The 20,712-nt window shown below is 37.6% G+C and overlaps 1 protein-coding gene and 1 long non-coding RNA gene across 2 annotated transcripts; one reads left to right on the top strand and one right to left on the bottom strand.

Moving 5' to 3' along the window:
- Window positions 1-1,370, top strand: LOC112186027 (alpha,alpha-trehalose-phosphate synthase [UDP-forming] 1-like). The gene is made up of 4 exons (XM_040507989.1): window positions 1-61; window positions 559-656; window positions 785-1,173; window positions 1,319-1,370. The coding sequence occupies exons 1-4, from the start codon at window positions 1-3 to the stop codon at window positions 1,368-1,370; spliced, it is 600 nt and encodes a 199-aa protein (XP_040363923.1).
- A 5,430-nt stretch (window positions 1,371-6,800) lies between these two features.
- LOC121051465 lies at window positions 6,801-10,395 on the bottom strand. Its single transcript, XR_005805789.1, has 2 exons — window positions 10,334-10,395; window positions 6,801-7,867 (listed from the first exon to the last, which is right to left on the bottom strand). It is a non-coding gene; the product is annotated as an uncharacterized LOC121051465 (long non-coding RNA).
- Window positions 10,396-20,712: the final 10,317 nt, after the last annotated feature.

Raw genomic sequence — 20,712 nt, forward strand, 5'->3', positions numbered from 1 at the left:
ATGGAGAATATGTTGAACAAGCTATGGACCAACCCCAAAATCAATGAAGATTTCGACAGTGGTAGCCTTCCCGGTGGCGTCATCACTCTCGCCTCCTCCATCGTTATGCTTCTGCTCTTCTTCGAGGTCGTACCACAGCATCCCTTATTCCTCTTTTCCCTTTGTTTTCTTCTCTCTCTCTCTCTCTCTCTCTAATCAAAAAGGGGTTCTGAAACGCGTCGAGCCTTCCTCATCGCCTCCGACTCTCCAATCCCTCTTCGACTTGGTTTATGAGGTACCTTTTCTTTCTCTACATTTGCTTTGCGATCTCTTTGCCTTTGCTTCCTTTTCTCTTATGTAAAGTTTGCTCCTTTTGATGACATGTTATTGGGTCACAGATCTGGTCCTTTATCTAATTGGATTCTTTCAACTCTTATTGAGACTGTTGCTTACTCTGCTTAAGATCTTCAATCTCTACAAAGTTTCTGTATCCTGTGCTTATCATGTTCTTTTAACTTATGATTCGGTTTCCCCCCTCAAAATATGAAACTAATTCGTAATGTTCGTTGTTGTTTGTAGGTGTAAAGGAGTTTGAGGCAAGGTGGATTGGATGGGCAGGGGTAAATGTGCCAGATGATATTGGACAGAGGGCACTTACTAAAGCTCTAGCTGAAAAGGTTCAAATTCTGTACATGGATTTTTATTTCTCTATTCATAGACATAGATCCAGCTCTTTTTCACTAATTGCGAGGTGATTGTGCTTGAACATTGTAACACACTGTTTCACTCGTACTGTTGGCTGCAGAAGTGTATCCCCGTCTTCCTTGATGAGGAGATTGTTCATCAATATTACAATGGCTATTGCAACAATATTTTGTGGCCCCTTTTCCATTACCTTGGGCTTCCACAAGGAGATCGACTTGCTACCACTTGGAGTTTCCAGTCGCAGTTTTCTGCATATAAGAAGGCAAATCAAATGTTTGCAGATGTAGTTAATGAGCACTATGAAGAGGGTGATGTTGTTTGGTGCCATGACTACCATCTTATGTTTCTTCCAAAATGCTTGACGGAATATAACAACAAAATGAAAGTCGGCTGGTTTCTCCACACTCCCTTTCCTTCCTCTGAAATTCATAGGACACTGCCATCACGATCAGAGCTCCTGTGCTCAGTTCTTGCAGCTGATTTAGTTGGGTAAGTATTGGTTGCATAGAAATGAATAGGGTGACTCCGGTCCAGTCTTGTTACAATAATTTTTTGTCTTCTCATACTGGTATGAAAAGTTCAGTGATGTTCAGTTGCTATTTGGATTACATTTTTCATTTTGCTTGGTATGTAGGTTGATCACTATATTGGCAAAGATCATATTTTCAAACGCATCAATATTCTGATAAAAGTGTTGTGCTACTATAAGAGTCGCATTCTTGATGCTCATCATGGTTTATTTTCAACATATGCTTTGGAAACATCAGTCCTATATATATTCCATCTTTTTCATTCTTCTCTAGATGGGCCTTTAACGGTGAGTACTTGTAGAATCAATTTTGAGTTTTATATTTCAAATCATACAGAAGCTCAAGCACTTGATTGTGTTTCCGTTTTGTAGGTCCTCTACAGATTTTTGGATTACTTCAGCAAATTTGATTGGGAGAAATATTCTGTAAGTTTAAATGGACCAGTTTGCAAATCCTCCCTACCTGATATTGTGGTTAAGAGATATCTCTTGTGCCTGTAATGTTGGATGGCTGTTTTGTATTGTCCTGGTCTCTGAGTTTCTTCTCTCTCTGAAGCTAAAGTACCAGATAATGGAGGGGATGATGTACTGCTAAGTGAAGAGTTTATTAGAAACTGTGTAGACATGTTCTCTACTCCAACAATTAATGATACTGATGAATCTAATGATGAAAGGTTTGAATCTCTTTATTTTTCCTTTTACTGCAAGTTCTATACCTATAGGCTCTGTGTAATATGCTTCCTTGAACCAACTCTACCTGTTTCCAAGTTTGCTGTATGTTGTTGCTAGATCTAGTTTCTTGAATTTTTATTTATTTGAACCTTCCATGCTCTCTGAATGATATTGCAGCTGTTTTAGGTAGTATTCACTGATAATATAAGATGTTCTTTCTCCTTCCTCTTCAGGTTGTGATTGAAAATTTTGGGAATCAGATTAAGCAACTACAAACCTACAAGGTGCAGTAGATTGAATCACTTGACTAGAATTGTTGAATTGTAATTTGTTACACTTTAGAATTTTTTTTTTTACGTGTATGGATATGATATTCTTGTTAAGTTAATAATGCATTTGGTGGTGTATTTTGAGCTGTGTATAATTGGAGGAAGAAATCGATGTCTTATGATTATCAATATATCGAATTGTAACTCAAAACCGATGTAATCAAAACTACTGCACATCGATTTCTCGATTTCTAATCACCAAACCGTAATCTATTATGAACATACAAATCACCTACCATGGAGCAAACCGATGTGTGATCAAAAGGTGACCATCGGTTTTGGAGAGCAAAAATGATGTCTTAAATGAACTAACACATCAGTTTGAATAAAAATAGCCGATGTACATAATACCATTGAACATCGGTTTACTTAATTGGAAACGATGTTCTGTCTTAAAGGATACATCATTTCTGAATAAAAAAACGATGTAGAATAAAGATACAGACATCGTTCCTAGGAAAATAATGTGGCAGCCTACATGTAAAAATGGCCACGAACAAACAATACTCATGGGAGCTGATGTCTACAAGTGTACTGGACATCGCTTCTGGAATAGAAATCGATGCAAATGTTCAAGTAGGTATTGTTTGACATATACTTTTTTAAGCATAAAATGTGAAAATATGAAGAATTAGACATACCTAACATACAAAAATATGATGATTATAACGATTATACATCGATTTGTTTTTTAGAATCGATGTTGGTTGTTGTCTGGGACATCGGTTGAAAACGCGCTTATACTGATGTCTATACTTTTCTCTACACCCACTAAGACATCGGTCGAAAATTAGTTTAACATCGGTCCAGAACCGATGTCTATGAACAAAATTCTAGTAGTGTATTTTTGAGGTGAAAAACTTGAGTTGCTGAAATCTATTTCACTCATCCAATACTTGGATAAGGATCACACGAGGTATGAATTTCAATGAAAGAGAAATCAACTAAATTTGACACGATGCTAAATAACCACAAGTTCCGAAACACGGAGTTCGAGAAATGGAAATCAGAATAAAGCCCAGAAGGTGGTTTACCAAACTTGTTCTGCACACCCAACTCCGTCCGCCATTGTCCCGTCACCAGTGCACAGTACCTACATCCATACTGCTGTAGGGGGTGAGCTTTCGTCCTCGCTGCTCAACAGGAACTCTACCTCAACTAGACTCAAAACCAATAAACAAATATTTGGGCTGCCCAGTATGAAAACAAATTTAAACCAAATATTTAAAAGAACGACAAACTTTAATGTTTTTCAACTAAAAACCCGATGCATGATGCTTAAATAAATACGGTGCCAAATCCAAATATTACCTGATGGCCGGTCCCATAGACCCACTACACGACCTTACCTCAAATTAATTTATCGCCAGGTAAGCGTAGCGAGAGCGTCCGCTACCTAGCTACACACACGGATCGGGTCATCATTGCAATCGCTCACCGTCCGACCGGTGTAACTAACCCTCCGGAGGTTTTGGGGATCGAACCCAAGGAAGTCAGAGCCACCCTTCGCTCTCAAGCCATCACACATTTTCTCACGGATTGGTTAGTATGTATTGCATTTTACATAACCAACCCATACCACTTATCATGCATCACATTAATAAAATATAAAAGAAACTCATAAACCGACGAGAGTCCTGAATCCCTACCTGGATTCCGATGTGTTCTCTCACGTACTCTGAGAGTTGCGAACCTTCTGTTCCTCGGGTAACTGGAGTCCTAGATTCTGACATTTCGATAATTAATAACTTTGAACAGTTAAACGAAATCTCAACGATTAATATATCGTCCAACCCCAACTTTTCCTGGTTTGACCAGGAGTTGACCAAGGGTTGACCACATTTGACCATGTTTGACCAATCGAGATAGATTCGATAATTACCTAAATTATCGAACATTGACTTGAAGTTACGTTATTGACCAAAAATATATTGAGTGCACCCGATTACTAAGGCCACCCAATACACAAGCAAACCAATAACGACTTCACTAACGAAAGATCTCTAATTTACTTAACCGTTTTGCCGCATAGTAATTCCACAGAATTTACTATGGACACCCAAGCTTTATAGCTTCACCATATTTTTTATTTTAATTTCCACAACCAATTCACAATTTCTTTACAATAGCCACAACTTCAAACATGCAACACAATACCCATTCAACCATGCAACTACAATCAAGTCAAGGCATATTCCAGCTTGCTAACTACAACACTTAACAAGCTAAACACACATTCCGGACAAACCCGAGCTCCACCACAACTCCACAGTTCATTGCACACACACAACCAATTGACTACAAAGTTCCAATACCCGCAACAGATGCAACCAATCTCAGTCCACAGTTGCAATATCAACACAGAAACAACATCTCATTCACAAGCCAAATTCAATTCCCTAACTTCCGATTACTATTCTAAGAGCAAAACTTGAATCAATATCGGAAATACACCAACCCAAATTCACAACTAGAATTCGACAGAAGAACGATTCTGTTTCAGAATTCCAAATTTACCTTTGAGAATTACAGAATCGTTAACAGAGACCAACTTGGGCAAGCCTAAACCTGCAGCTGCCGAACTCAGTAAATGTCGGGTCGAGCCCACTGAATTTCTCCCTCAATTTGAAGTACAGCAAGGACCAAAGCATCACCGAACGCCAATTCAAGGAACCAAGCTTCCCCGGACCTCAACTGTTTTTCCAAGACGCCAGAAACAAAATTAGAAGCCTGGAATCGCCGCCATGGATGGCGGTTCTGTCGATACCCGAACTAACCCAAAACACAAATTCATCAAAACTTAATCGAATTCGAGAACCAGTTAGACCAGCACGTAGAGCGTGAAGAGAGGGTTAGTTTTCCTACCTCACACCGCCCCGAAGATCGCAGGAAATTACAGAAACATCGCCGGAAAGTTCAAACCTTTCAAGCTTCGAATCCTTTCCACAGTCCGTGCATGGACGATCTGAGGCCACAGGCGTGACGACGATGATGGGAGGAAGAGAATAGTGGTCTTGCGTCGTTGATCGGTGGCCGGAGGTGAGAGTTCCGGTCGGGTTTCCCTTCCCGGTCGTCTCTCTCTCTCTTTCGGGTCAGAAGCTCCCATCTCTCTCTCGAGATTTCTAATTCAATCTTTGTCCTTGATCTGATCAAGGGCATAATATACCTCAACCAAAATTGTAATCAAGGGTCAGGATGAAGCGGTGGATAGATCAACGGCCAAGATTGCACCGCAGAAAATCCTATTTCTTTAATTTATTTTCTAAAATTTCCCAACTTCGGAAAATCACGGTAAATAGCTCGGGTATCCGGAAAATTCCCCGAAAATTTCCACGAACTCGTCATGACGTGTACTTTATTATCCAACTCCTAAATTGAGGATTTCACTTTATGAAAATTGCTGAAAATTTCCTCGAGCATCTTGACCTTTATTGAGATCGTTGAATAATTTCTCGTACGATCTCCGCTAGGCTCGACATATTTTTTTTTCCGGGGCTCACACTCACCACCATGGTTCTCCTTTGCTAGAGAAAAGACTCTCCATGAGTGGCGGCTGGTAGGAAAAGTTTGCCTGAAAAATCGCTGAAAAAGTCAATTTGCAATTTTCTTCCAATCTCCGTGTCTTCTTCAGCATTTCAAGCCTCAATGACATCCATTACGAGAGAATTGACGCGCTGGAAGCAGCACGCAATTTAACCCTGTAAAATGTCATCGTTAGTATATGGTAAATAGGGATCGTTCTATCCGGGGATTGAGAGTACACCTGTAATTGTGTAAACAAATAAAGAAATTAAACAATAAGAAGTATTATTTACAAAAATAAAACAAAGAACAGGAATATAAGTAAATACAAATAAATATAACACAAACACAAAATCTAAATAAAAACTAATTCTAACACAAAACTAACTAGAAAAACACACATGAACTGAAACTAACATCCTAAAAACTTAAACAAAGTTCACGAGTTCTTTTAAGGTATTTTCAAATTATATTTGAAATATTTACAAGTACGAAAAGCTAACAACACAAATTTATATACAAGAACACATATCACGAAATCAAATAAAGGTTTTGGGGAGTTTTGGAATGAAAATTTTGGAAAACAAAAATAAAACAAAAGTTGAAGATGAATGGAATCATGAACAGAAACTTTTGGTAACAATTCATCCACTACAATTCAAGATCAATTTGTTACATGCATCCTTAATCCTTTACTAATACCATGAAAAGTTATCAACCAAGAAACAAAGTTAAAAGCAAACAATGTCTCTTATTTTACTTCCCTTTACACAATTGATCAAGCAAAGCACCTAACCAATATATTTTGAAAACAGGTTTCACACAATCAAAGCAATCATGCAAACTCAAGTTTCAAATCATTAAGTTCATGTGAAAGTTTGGTTAATAATTATGCAAATCCATGTACACAAAGCATGTCAATTCAATGCATAAACAATCTGATTTCGACTTATGTCCTAAGCCTTTACTACTCATTTGAATTAGGATTACAAAGCATAAACCTAATTGCTAGCTCCAATTACATGCAATCACTCTATGTTTCGAACCAAAGAACCAAAAACATGTAAACGTTTTCTTTAAAACAAAATCAGATTATCTTCTCATAAAGATGAAACACACAAAGATCAAGAACACATAAACTAATATTACTTTGAAAAGAGCATCAAAATTGTTCCAAAAATAAGATTATGAACTCATAATTTCAGTTTACAAAGAAAATAAAAACAGAATTCTCTATCTACAATTACACATAACCGTGAACATATGATGATAATGGTGGAATGAACAACCCTTGATTACGTCCCAAAGATCCAAAGCAGCTCTAAGGTGGCGATACAAGGTGGTGATCACAGTTAGGAGGGTGGATGGCACAGCTAAGCTCCTTGAAGATATGAAAACTGCTATGGTAAGAAAATAGAAAGAGGAAGAAGATGGAAAATTGATGAAGGAAGGTCTCTTTTTATTCTCACAAAAGAGGGTATTTATAGGAATACATTGTAGTGTGAATGTAATGGTACGAAGTCCATTATAGTGGCTTCAATGATCATAGCTGCAGCTCCACATGGTTGCTGAAATTATGAGAGCTGCCATGCTTGTTGCTTCCCCATCTCCTTTATGCCACACAAGTCTTCATACCTATATTTACACACTCAAGTACTTATCTATACACTCAAGTACCTATTACAAGATATAGATATTTATACTATAACAGTCTAAATGTTCTGTCCAAATGGTACTCAAGTTTGAAAACAAACTTAGATAGATGATGAAGAAACAAAATTGAGTTTGAACTCCTTTGACATAAAACAGATTTCCGGCAGACTTGACCTCAGTGCACTAAAACGGTCATAACTTCTTCTAGAAAATAGATATCGATGAGCTGTAAAAAGTTCTGGAAACTAGACATCCGTAGCTTTCCAACCATATAAAGATCATAATTTTCTGAGCTCTGAAAGATTTTTGACACTCCGTTGAAGTTGACTGATCTGCAGTGGCAGTTTTCCGAATCTGTAATGGATTTGATTTTTAAAGCACAATTTGTGTTCAAATTGGTAATGATCTTCTTGAGACTTCTTAGATGCTTCCACATGTCTTCCACAAGTCTCCTAGTATGAGTAGATCTCCATTTTACCTGTAAAAACACTAACTAAGTTAAATTGATCAAGATAAAGGAAATAACTTAGCAAAATATAGGGTTTAAACATTATAAACGTCACATTTTATGCTCCTATCAAATTCCCCCATACTTAGCTTTTGCTAGTCCCTTAGCAAAATCAAAAACTAACAAACCAAAAAGACTAAGACACAAAACAAAGAAACCAACGAAAAATTGACTAAGTATGGAAAGAACACAAAGACTCAAAGAAACCAAAAACGTAAAACACAAGACAAAACAGAAAGAAGAAAAACGTCACACATAAAAGACTAAAACAAAAACTAAATTCAAAGACAAAGATCAAGATGTTGACATCACAAAGACCTCTATTGCCCTTTAACATATTGTCTCAGAAATCTCATACTTTCAAGTCACCAAGATTAGCACTTAACCAAGAATCACATCATCAAGATATTCAAGAGCTAATTACAAAATATAATCCACATATAAGCATGTAAGACTTGGGAGTAAACAATGGTGGTGGGTGGAGCTTAACATATTTCAAACAAGTCATGATTCAAACCTCACATGAATATATCACTCTTTCTTCTCTCAGATTCAAGGCTCATGCTTAAAAGCTTTAATCACTCAATTATATGTGAGAGAAAATATTTTGAGGCAATCAAATAGCTCACATATATAAGAAATGAAAAGCACTTTGTGAATATAATTTTTCAAGATCTCATGAAAGATATCAACTACATGCACAAATGGACCCAAGCCATAGGTTCAACTTTTAAAACTTATCTCCACAGATCAAAGGCTGTCCCATTTTAAGGATCAAAAAGGTTTTTATGAAGGGTTGTAATGGGGCCAAGGCTTAAGGTTTAAAGAAATAAAGGGATAGGAAAATCACAAAGTATCCTAAAAACCTAGTAGAGCACTTATTAATGTAGAGAGACTAAATTTCGAATCCACCATGCAAACATGACGCCATGTATCCTCCAAAGCTTTATAAAAGGGCCAAATGACATCATGTTGGGCCTATGCTTCATTCTAACCTTCTCTTGAACAAGTGTGAATTGGACAATGACCAAATTTCTCAACAATGGGCCTTCACTTTAAAACAAACTCCAAATCCACTAAGTATAGGGGACTAAAATCCATAAACAATAACACAACTTTTTTTATTTTATTTTGCCGTAATATTCTTTTCTTTTCTTTTCTTTTTTTCGATTTCATATTTTTTTTAGGCAAATACATACAAACATTACATATGGACAAGTCTACCCCCACACTTGAACTTCTTCATGTCTTCAAAAGTTTTCCTTGACACCAAAACTCCAAGCAAAGTCTCAAAAATATGCTCTACTAAATCTTTAGAACAAAGGGTAAAGATATAACTATACTAAGGTTAAGGGTTAAGGGATTTTTGAGGGTGATGAAATAAAAAGGCTCAAAGTAGGCTCAAAATGGTTAAACTAGAGGAGTCCCATGACGGGCACAAATAGGGACACAGATTATATTTGGCTATGGTGGTAAAAATCCTAAGTGCCTTTAATCCTTTCCGAAATCAGGGACATGTATTGATAAAAGTTTCAACAAGCATAAAAGTGAATTCTAGCATTCTCTAGTCCATCAAACTTAATCTATGGCATGTAATCAATCAAGATGAAAGAATAATGAGATCAACAAAATCATCGCCAAGAAAATAAGAGTATAATTCATTTTTTTGATTAATCACTCAACAAAGAAAGGGCACATGGCTCAAATTCTCACAAGGGTTATTATGAATCATAACTTATCATCCACATGTTCATATTCTGTACCAAAGTTACGCATGCACCATATCTACTACACATTCATATGCTTTTCATAAATCATAATTAACCAAAGAATATCATCAAATATTATCCCAATCTTGTGATCCTCTTTTAGCCTTAATTTCAGAGATATAAGCTCATCCTAGACAGTTAAAAGGGCATCCTAAGACTCAAAGAAAAACAAAATAAAATTTTTTTTTTTCTTTTTTTTTTCAAATTTTTTTTTTTTTTTTTTTACAATTTAATTTAATTTCAACACTTAGGTACGGGAACAGGGAGTCTCGATGTGCAATGGGACTGAAACAGCTACCCTTTTTCAAGACTATGTTTAATCCAATATACCTTAGTGTATCACAACATTTTCTTTTGTTATAAACATTTTTTTTTTTTTACTAACTACAAAAACTACTAAAAACACAATAAAGCAATAATCCTTCCCCCATACTTAATTCATGCATTGTCCTCAATGTATAAACAAATATAAAGCATGCAAAGTATAAATCAAGCATAGAAGAGAAAGGTAAAGCAACGAAACCTAAAATAACTTAAAATTCATAAAATAGAAGGAAGAGTTCAAGAAAGAAAATCTGCGTTTGATGGCTCCTCCACAGCTACAGTTGAAATGGGTTGCCTCCCATGCAGCGCTTAATGTTTAAAGTCTTTCAGCCTAGACTTGTACCTCCATTTACTCCTTTGGAGGAGCGGTATGCGGGAGGGTAGCAGCCCTCTTGCTGGTTTCAGCCTCCGGAGGAGGGTCCTCATGGTGTGATGCAGTAGCGTCCTTGCGAAGAAACCCAGGAGGATATTCCTGCAAGTTATTGACTTCCTGAGCAAGCTTGTTTATTGCAGTGTGACAGCGGATCAAAGAGCAGTTCATCTCAGAGATGTAATCGATCATGCAATTGACTCTCCAATCTGTCACCATAATACCATCGCGGAGAGAGGAACGCAAATCATCAATCGAATCCGACAAGCTTTCCAGGGTGGCCATAGGCCGAGGAGTACGAGCAGCTGGTAAGGAAGAAGACTCTCCGGGATGCAGTCTGGGAGAGCGACGAGGCACAGGAGGGGGACTGCGGGTACGCTCACGGATAGGACGATGGTCCCATGGACGAGTAAGCCCAGCTCTAGTGGCCGCTTGACGACCTTCTTCTTCCAAAGAGAGAACACGGCGTTGATTGACGCCCCTGCGAGGGGTAACCTTGGTTCGAGCCATGAGGAAGTAGATGGAATTTGAAACTGCACGCTTAGACAAACCTTAGTAAAATCTGGAGGAGACAAAAAAGGATGTATATGTAAAGCACAAAATAGGGTAGAAATCTCAACAGGCACACTGTTTTAACAAAGCTTCTCCGGGAAGGAGAAGAGTTATGACAGTTCACGGCCCAAGAAACTCCCCCACGTGTAAATATTCCTTTCTTTTCCTGGATTTATGGCATGCTTTCGGCTATAGCTTGTCTGTCACGGATCCTCGAGATTCGTTTGATTCCCCCACGCGTCCTTTCTTTTCCTTGATTCACGGCAATTAAACCTGCTTTCGGCTGTAGCTTGTCTGTCACAGCTCCTTGAGATCAGTTTGGTTCCCCCACGTGTCCTTCACGAGCCAACAGCTTTTCCGTGTTTTCGGGTGACTTTAATCCAACGCGTAGATTTAATCTCAGAGATCGTCGATCCAACGGTGGAGATCTGCTCACTCGTTCTATAAATAGGTGCATTCTGAGCGACTGTTCACTCCAAAAGAAAATTCTTCCGAGTTCCAACCTTTCTCTCTCAACCCTTCAGCCTTTCTTTCGAAACTCAAATCCTTTCTTCATCAACATGGAACCACGAACTCTGCAACTAATGGAGTTACAAACCCAGCAACAAATGGAATTACAAGCCCAGCAACCAACCGAGGAGGGAGGAAGCATCCAAGCAGCCGGGAGTAGTAACCGGTGGGCTCCCACACCGCCTCAACTAAGAATCCTCAAGGGCCTTTACTATGATAAGGGTTTTAAGTACCCAACTCCAGAGCAGATTCAAGAGATCTGCCTTCATCTGAAACAGTATGGGCAGATCGAGGACAAAAACGTCTTCTTTTGGTTCCAGAACCTCAAGGCTCGTGAGAGGCAGAAGTTGAAGGAATTTCGGAACGTTCCGGTTGGTGGATCTCTCGATCTCAATTTTGGTTCCACTGGTTCTACTAGTAATGACAGATCCACTGACAGATCCATTGATCTAAACTTTGGGTCACGTGTCGGCTATGGTGCTGATGGATCGATCATGGAACAACGAGGAGAATATCACCAGGAGATTGAAACCCTTCCACTATTCCCCATGCATGGTGAGGACATCTTGGGCAACATGAAGACTACTTCCGAGGGAGGTGGCGGTTATGGCGGTGGCTCTCACATTTCCCTTGAGCTCAGTCTCAACTCCTACAGAGATGCAGACATGGCTTAGTATTATTATTATTATTATTATTATATATATATATATATATATATATTTTTTTTTTCTAAATAGCTGAATTTAATAAGACTGAATGAATGCAAATTTTTTTTAAATATTTTTTTTAATATTTTTTTTATTTTTTTATATAAAGGACTCAAAAATAAAAGACAAATATATATATAGGACTCAAAATGAAAGACAAAAATATACATCTCTTCCCCCACACTTAAATATTGCATTATCCTCAATGTAATCAATTAAAAGCATGCAATGTAATAAGTAAGCATAGATAGAAGACATTTATGAAAACAAATCCTAAAATAAAAACTAAAGAGAAAAATTGAAAAATAAAAAGAAATAGGGAAAGAGAAAGCAAATCTGATTTGCATGGGTTGCCTCCCAAGTAGCGCTTGTATTTTACGTCTTGCAGCCAGACGGTACCTACATTAAATAAAGTTAGTAACTATAATTAACAAAGAAATACAAAATAAAAACAAGTATAACTATTAATTACAAACTACAAGTATTAACAAGTATATTGTACATAAGACACAAGTTAAGTACTCAAGTGAGTAAAAAAAAACGTGAAAATATTTTTACAAGTTTAAAATGTGAAACAACAAAATAATTTACACGTATAGAGTATTCACAAGTATTTCTTTTATTATAAACATTATTGATATCGAATTAAATTCCAAGCGGTAAATCAAGTGGACGTGCGGCCCAAGTATAGTCGCCTAGACACAAACTCCCTTTCAAATCGTTTGGGCAACCTTACTGAAATGGCCAGGTGGGGGAGGACGAACACGAGAGGAAAAATCCATTTTGGCATGAGCTACTCCCACATAGTGGTTTAGGCCCATTTGCAAGCACTTCTGGATTCAAAAAACTCGTCATGAACGTTGTCCCCTTCCTAGACACCATTCCACATAGGCTATACTTACTAAGATGAAAAAGTTCATAAGTGTGAAGACAGTTCAACAAGTGTTAATAAAGGCCCCCCTCAACCTTAAGGGACCTGAACTAGGTACCAATAAGGGGTTTAGACCAATATTAACAAAAGAGACTTCACCTATTCCTCTCAATTTACAACCTACAATTAAAATTTGTGTTCAATAATATACATAATATTCAAACTAAGTTTCAAACAATTTATATACAACAATTATAAACAAAAACAAGTGATTTTTCAAATCCCCGGCAACGGCGCCAAAAATTGACGCGCTGGAAGCAGCACGCAATTTAACCCTGTAAAATGTCATCGTTAGTATATGGTAAATAGGGATCGTTCTATCCGGGGATTGAGGGTACACCTGTAATTGTGTAAACAAATAAAGAAATTAAACAATAAGAAGTATTATTTACAAAAATAAAACAAAGAACAGGAATATAAGTAAATACAAATAAATATAACACAAACACAAAATCTAAATAAAAACTAATTCTAACACAAAACTAACTAGAAAAACACACATGAACTGAAACTAACATCCTAAAACTTAAACAAAGTTCACGAGTTCTTTTAAGGTATTTTCAAATTATATTTGAAATATTTACAAGTACGAAAAGCTAACAACACAAATTTATATACAAGAACACATATCACGAAATCAAATAAAGGTTTTGGGGAGTTTTGGAATGAAAATTTTGGAAAACAAAAATAAAACAAAAAGTTGAAGATGAATGGAATCATGAACAGAAACTTTTGGTAACAATTCATCCACTACAATTCAAGATCAATTTGTTACATGCATCCTTAATCCTTTACTAATACCATGAAAAGTTATCAACCAAGAAACAAAGTTAAAAGCAAACAATGTCTCTTATTTTACTTCCCTTTACACAATTGATCAAGCAAAGCACCTAACCAATATATTTTGAAAACAGGTTTCACACAATCAAAGCAATCATGCAAACTCAAGTTTCAAATCATTAAGTTCATGTGAAAGTTTGGTTAATAATTATGCAAATCCATGTACACAAAGCATGTCAATTCAATGCATAAACAATCTGATTTCGACTTATGTCCTAAGCCTTTACTACTCATTTGAATTAGGATTACAAAGCATAAACCTAATTGCTAGCTCCAATTACATGCAATCACTCTATGTTTCGAACCAAAGAACCAAAAACATGTAAACGTTTTCTTTAAAACAAAATCAGATTATCTTCTCATAAAGATGAAACACACAAAGATCAAGAACACATAAACTAATATTACTTTGAAAAGAGCATCAAAATTGTTCCAAAAATAAGATTATGAACTCATAATTTCAGTTTACAAAGAAAATAAAAACAGAATTCTCTATCTACAATTACACATAACCGTGAACATATGATGATAATGGTGGAATGAACAACCCTTGATTACGTCCCAAAGATCCAAAGCAGCTCTAAGGTGGCGATACAAGGTGGTGATCACAGTTAGGAGGGTGGATGGCACAGCTAAGCTCCTTGAAGATATGAAAACTGCTATGGTAAGAAAATAGAAAGAGGAAGAAGATGGAAAATTGATGAAGGAAGGTCTCTTTTTATTCTCACAAAAGAGGGTATTTATAGGAATACATTGTAGTGTGAATGTAATGGTACGAAGTCCATTATAGTGGCTTCAATGATCATAGCTGCAGCTCCACATGGTTGCTGAAATTATGAGAGCTGCCATGCTTGTTGCTTCCCCATCTCCTTTATGCCACACAAGTCTTCATACCTATATTTACACACTCAAGTACTTATCTATACACTCAAGTACCTATTACAAGATATAGATATTTATACTATAACAGTCTAAATGTTCTGTCCAAATGGTACTCAAGTTTGAAAACAAACTTAGATAGATGATGAAGAAACAAAATTGAGTTTGAACTCCTTTGACATAAAACAGATTTCCGGCAGACTTGACCTCAGTGCACTAAAACGGTCATAACTTCTTCTAGAAAATAGATATCGATGAGCTGTAAAAAGTTCTAGAAACTAGACATCCGTAGCTTTCCAACCATATAAAGATCATAATTTTCTGAGCTCTGAACGATTTTTGACACTCCGTTGAAGTTGACTGATCTGCAGTGGCAGTTTTCCGAATCTGTAATGGATTTGATTTTTAAAGCACAATTTGTGTTCAAATTGGTAATGATCTTCTTGAGACTTCTTAGATGCTTCCACATGTCTTCCACAGGTCTCCTAGTATGAGTAGATCTCCATTTTACCTGTAAAAACACTAACTAAGTTAAATTGATCAAGATAAAGGAAATAACTTAGCAAAATATAGGATTTAAACATTATAAACGTCACATTTTATGCTCCTATCAAGAATATGTCTCATCGTAGTCGATTCCAGGGCGTTTTGTGAGAAGCCTTGCTCCATAAAGCAAGATTTCCATCTCTTTTCTCACCACGCTTTCTAACGAAGACCCATTAGTCAATAAGTTTTATGTTAGGAGTTGTTGGCATCACTGGCTCGAAAACCTTCCTCTTCGTTAGAGAATTCAACTTGCCCTGGATCGCATCTTTCCATTCAGGGTAAATTTCTCTACATTGGCATTCATTCATTAATGGAGCGTGGTTCGATATCATCAGACTCAACAAATTTATGAGCAACGAAATGCACGATTACATCATCAATCATGATGAAGTTTCTATCCCACGTCTCATATACACTAGTGTAATTTTCATAGAGCTCTATATTCTCAGGAATAGGTTCTGACGTTGAGGCATCCCCCAACGATAACCATAACCCGGAAGATTCTCATGAGACTGATTTTGAGTCTTGATGAACAAAGGATTGGAATGTGCCAAAGCATCATTTGAACCCACGAGCCTCTCACGCATCCTGGCTCGGGCCATGGCCTGTAACGCTAGAGTGCCACTCTATTTGGCGTTGGCGCCATGCCTACTTCCAGGTAGGGTGGCGTTACGTCCTCTCCTAGGGACGTCAATCCTTGCAGGCATATTCGCAGCATATATGTATGATCTCGTCACTTTAGCAGGGATCGAGATGAGACATAGTGGGGATAGACCACGACAATTTCTATCGTTCCTGTAGAACATCCGTATTCTTATCTCCCCCTAACGACGGGAAGACTATCTCATCAAAGTGACGTCCGCAAATCTAGCGGTAAGGAGATCGCCTAACAGGGGCATTAAGTGGTGGACGATTGTTGAAATATCAAATCCAATGTAGTTGCTCATTCGTCTATAAGGACCCATCATAGGGCGCTGTGGCGGTGCAATTGGCACATAAATGGCACACTCAAATATGTGTAAGACTCAAATATGCGTAAGTACGATATTTGTACCTAGTCACTAGCTGTAACGCAGAGGTAGATTGAGTGGCAGTGGGTCGTAGATTAATTAGCATAACTGCATGCGATATTGCATCACCCTAAGTGGATATGAGGAGATTGGTGCACATTACCAATGTCCGGACTACCATCGTAGTTGTTTCCGCGATACCATTTGGGTGTGTTCATAGGAATATGATGTCCAACTTCAGTCCTATTGCAATAACCAACGAAAGCCTTTGATGTAAACTCTCTAGCATATTCAAATCCAATTGACTAAATAAGATGATTCGGGGAGTGAGCCCATTGTCATATGATATGTGCTAGGAGTGGAGCATAAGCATCATTTACAAGGGGACAATGGCATAACACGTGACCATCATGTTTGCGTGTCAACCAACATCATGAAATATTTAAACTTCCGCAAGTTGGTTGAATCAGTCCACATAATCCCCACGGACTCTATGTAAGAACAGAATGAGTATTTTCATATCCTTTGCATAGGATGGTCTCAGTCCTAATTTCCCTAAGAAACATGCTTTGTAAAATGAGCGAGAGGCTTTATAAACAACCAATAAGAATTTTGGTTGGGCATGAGCGTCTGAAATGCTATTTGAAGCAAAGTTGGTGATTGCAACATCACTTGGGGCACCATCACCATGATGGACATGATGGACACCATCCATGGCGTCATGTATAGGGACTGCGCCAGCCCTAGCCTGGTGGTGGACGGAGGCGGTGCCCTAGGCAGCAGCGTCGGTCACACTTAGTCCAGAAATCAACTTTTGATTCATGCTTCGTTTCGCTCGAGATAATTGATGTCTGTGTGAAATCTTTAGTAAATGGACCACCATATCACGACTAGGATGACCTATCCTATCGTGACAAAGCCAATATGTGTCTAAATCCAAGAGATCTTCTCTAATAACTTTATTGGATTTAATAGCTCAAATAGTCACATAGAGTCCACTAGAAAGACACATAAAGTTCTCTAAAATGAGCCTTTGTTCGCAATCGTTAGAGGTATTGCAAAGGAACACATTTTCGTTCTCTACATGTGTGTTTGCATGGAATCCATTTGCTATTCATAGGTGTGATTTGCCCTAGGAGCATAGAGAGTTTTTGTGACAGTAATCAAGGTGCCATTTGGCAAGGGAAACTTTGGCTATTCCATGTCCTTGAATTAATACTGATGGCCCAGCCATCGTAGTCCCAAAGTCATATGCTTAGAATCAAAATGGAGTCATAATGAAAAGAACTCAAAATTTTACTCATAAGCCAACGGAGTTACATCATTGTCTCTTTGACCAAAGAAAATTTAATCCAAAATGCTAGCTAATGCAAAACAATGGTAGTCGTCTAACTTCTTTCCGTAATTCCAAAATAAATGTGACCAGGTGAGTAGATAGATGTCGTTGGAGCAAGGCTCGCTTAAGTACCACTAATCTCATAACCTTCCTAGACATCACACTTACTTTGGGTGAGCCTTCTTTGAAGAAAGACGAAACCATTGGCATTTACTACAAAAATATATGGCAATTGCCTATTACATCTCTTGGAAAAATAAATACTTAAACATAATTGACGATCTATTGATCCCAGCCAGATTTGTAGTCTTTAACCCTTCACTCTAGATCATCATCTTGATCTTCTTGTTCCACATCGTGAGCTTCTCTTGCTTCACAATATGCTTTGTAGGCGGTGACAATTTCTTCACGAGCGCTACAAATGTATGCCCAATGACCGGATACTCTACATCGAGAACATACATATCTTTGCTCAGACTCTATTGATTGAGGCGCTTTGACAGCATCATTTAGATGGCTCTTAGTGTTGGTGGCGCCACCAACATGGCCAGAGGCGTTGCCTCCCTCTTTTTTTTCACGTTGATCTCTTTGGTTCCGTGTTTGCCTATTTTGGCGGTTACCTTCCCAAGTAGAGAGATTATATGGACCAGAACGTCCAAAAATATCCTTAAGATTAGGGTTTCTCTCTTGGCGCCCTCTCTTAGGGGCACAACTATAATTGGATTCCGGAATATGCTCTGTTTCCACGGATCTCGAATTATAGTTCTTCATAAGGATGTTGTCATGCTTTTCAGTGACATTCATAGCTCCAACAAGCTCATGAAACCTTCTGATTCGTCCTGCAGTAACATCGATTCGATAGTTCTTAGCAACCATCAATACAGAGACGGGGAAGGTAGAGAGAGTCTTCTCAATCAACATCGCATATGTGAACTCTTTACCACAAAATTCCATTAAGGATTTAATGCGAAGTGCTTCTGAGTTGTAGTCAATAACTAACTTAAATCACATAAGTGGAGGCTATGCCATCTCACTTCTAAGTTAGGAAGCAGGGAGTTACAAACGTTGCCAAACCTTTCTTCGAGTGAGACCCACAGCCTTCTGAGGTCTTCTTCATTCATACACTCATACTGGAGTGAATCATCTATATGACGAGTCATTAGGATGATGGTTTTCGCCTTATTTTCCTCTGAGGCTGCTCTATTTGCTTCCAAAGCTTAAGTTCACTTGTGAGCCTTTGTTTGTGATTGTACACTTGCATATTCTTCTAGTTTTTCCTTAGGTTTTCCCTAGCTAGGAAATGATTTACCAATCCTTGTGGGTTCGACATCCTTACTTAATCCCCTATTCTATAACTTGTACCTCTTGCACTTGAGGGTGGCTTTAATGCTAACAGCAACCATGAAATTTAGCTAGTCAGAACTCTCAATTGACGATATATATTTCTCACAATTCTCCATCATATATATATATATATATATATATATATATATCTATTTTTGTAGAGTGTACGTTAGTATTGAAGTCACCCTCAAGTATAAGGGATAAGTTATAGAATAGGGGGATTAAGTAAGGGTTTAGGGTTTAGGGAAAACTTAAGAAAAACTAGAAAGAATGCACATAATTTACAAGTTCACAAAACCAAAGTTGATTACAAGTTGTGGCAAGTGAATGATGTTATGCACAAATGGATAGTGAATGTTTGTTTGTTTGTTTGAGTGATTGGTAGATTGACTAAACTAAATGCAAGGAAAGTAAACTAAGACTAGTTAAGCTAAGGTTATAGAAACATGGATGGGAGTTGAGGTTTGGATTGTCTACCACTAACCTCACTTGATGCAACAATGCAATATATTGAATATGAATGATGCTAAACCTATTGTCCAATTACCCTCTTAGCATCCGGATAAGACTACTAAGGCCTAAACTCCTTTGATTATATTAACTCTAACCAGATAAGTCTAGAGTTAACTACCTAGGGACAAATTCAATTGCCAGATAGGTCTCAATCATTTGCTCCTAAATGCATAAAGCTTAAAGTTTAGATAACCAAGCAAGTAAGCCAATCTTATCTCTAGGTGATTTTAGCTCACTAACCTCACATGCACACATGGTGCTTTCATGCTTCTTTTTGCCTAAAGGTAATCAATTTCTTAGCAAAAACTTCATGTCATGGCAAACACGTTAACTCAAATTGATTAGGTCTAAGTAAATGCATTGAACTTTTGATTTATCATGTAAAGGTGACAACATGAATTTCATCAAATCATAAACAAAACATCAATTACAAGTAAGGTTGGCTAGGGATTTCAACCCTAGCCCTAACAAGTTCACAACTTACTCATAACTAAACAAACAAGCTTCAACATACTATAATATATCAAGTAATTAGGGAGAGATAGAAAGTGAGAAGTGACTATTGATGGTGGTGGAAGTGGTGGTGGAGATGGGTCTCCCATGTCATGGTGTGATGTTGTGGTGGTTGTCTCCTCCTCCTTGCTCCTCAAGCTCCTTAATTAATGATGTAGAGATAATGAATCCTTGAGTAGCTAGTGATGGTTTGTAGTGTTGAGACAGTTGTGAAATTAATGGATGGTGGGAGTGGTGGAGATGGAGTTTGGTGTTTGGTGTTTGGATTTAAGGGAGGTGGAGTTGTAGAGAGAAGATGGAACGAAAGTGAAGTGAGAATTTATGAATGGTTCAAGAGATGATAAAGATAAGGTATGTTGTGTCTTCAAAATCAGCTACATTATGAGACAAAAGATGGAAGAGATACTCTTACACCTTGGTCCCAAAATGCATGAAAAACTCTAAAAGGACAATGTGTGGGGAGAGATTTGAATTTCAAATGGTAGAAAATTTCCACCACCATGGTCCTCCTTGGCTGGACAAAGGGTTCTCCATGAGTGGAAAAGTTGCCGGAAAATCCGATTTGCGATTTTCGCCCAAATTCCATGTCTTCTTCTTCTAGCTTCAAATCTCGGCATTTCAAGCCTCAAATGATCATTTTATTCTCAATGCATGGTTTCCTACAAATAAAA

This window comes from Rosa chinensis, chromosome 1 (assembly GCF_002994745.2).
Source record: "Rosa chinensis cultivar Old Blush chromosome 1, RchiOBHm-V2, whole genome shotgun sequence".
Lineage (NCBI taxonomy): Eukaryota > Viridiplantae > Streptophyta > Magnoliopsida > Rosales > Rosaceae > Rosa > Rosa chinensis.

Coding starts and splice junctions, on each gene's coding strand:
- LOC112186027 (XM_040507989.1), top strand. CDS start 1: ATGGAGAATATGTTGAACAAGCTATGGACCAACCCCAAAATCAATGAA. Junction 62..558: donor CAATGAAGATTTCGACAGTG/GTAGCCTTCCCG, acceptor TGTTGTTTGTAG/GTGTAAAGGAGTTTGAGGCA. Junction 657..784: donor CTAAAGCTCTAGCTGAAAAG/GTTCAAATTCTG, acceptor TGTTGGCTGCAG/AAGTGTATCCCCGTCTTCCT.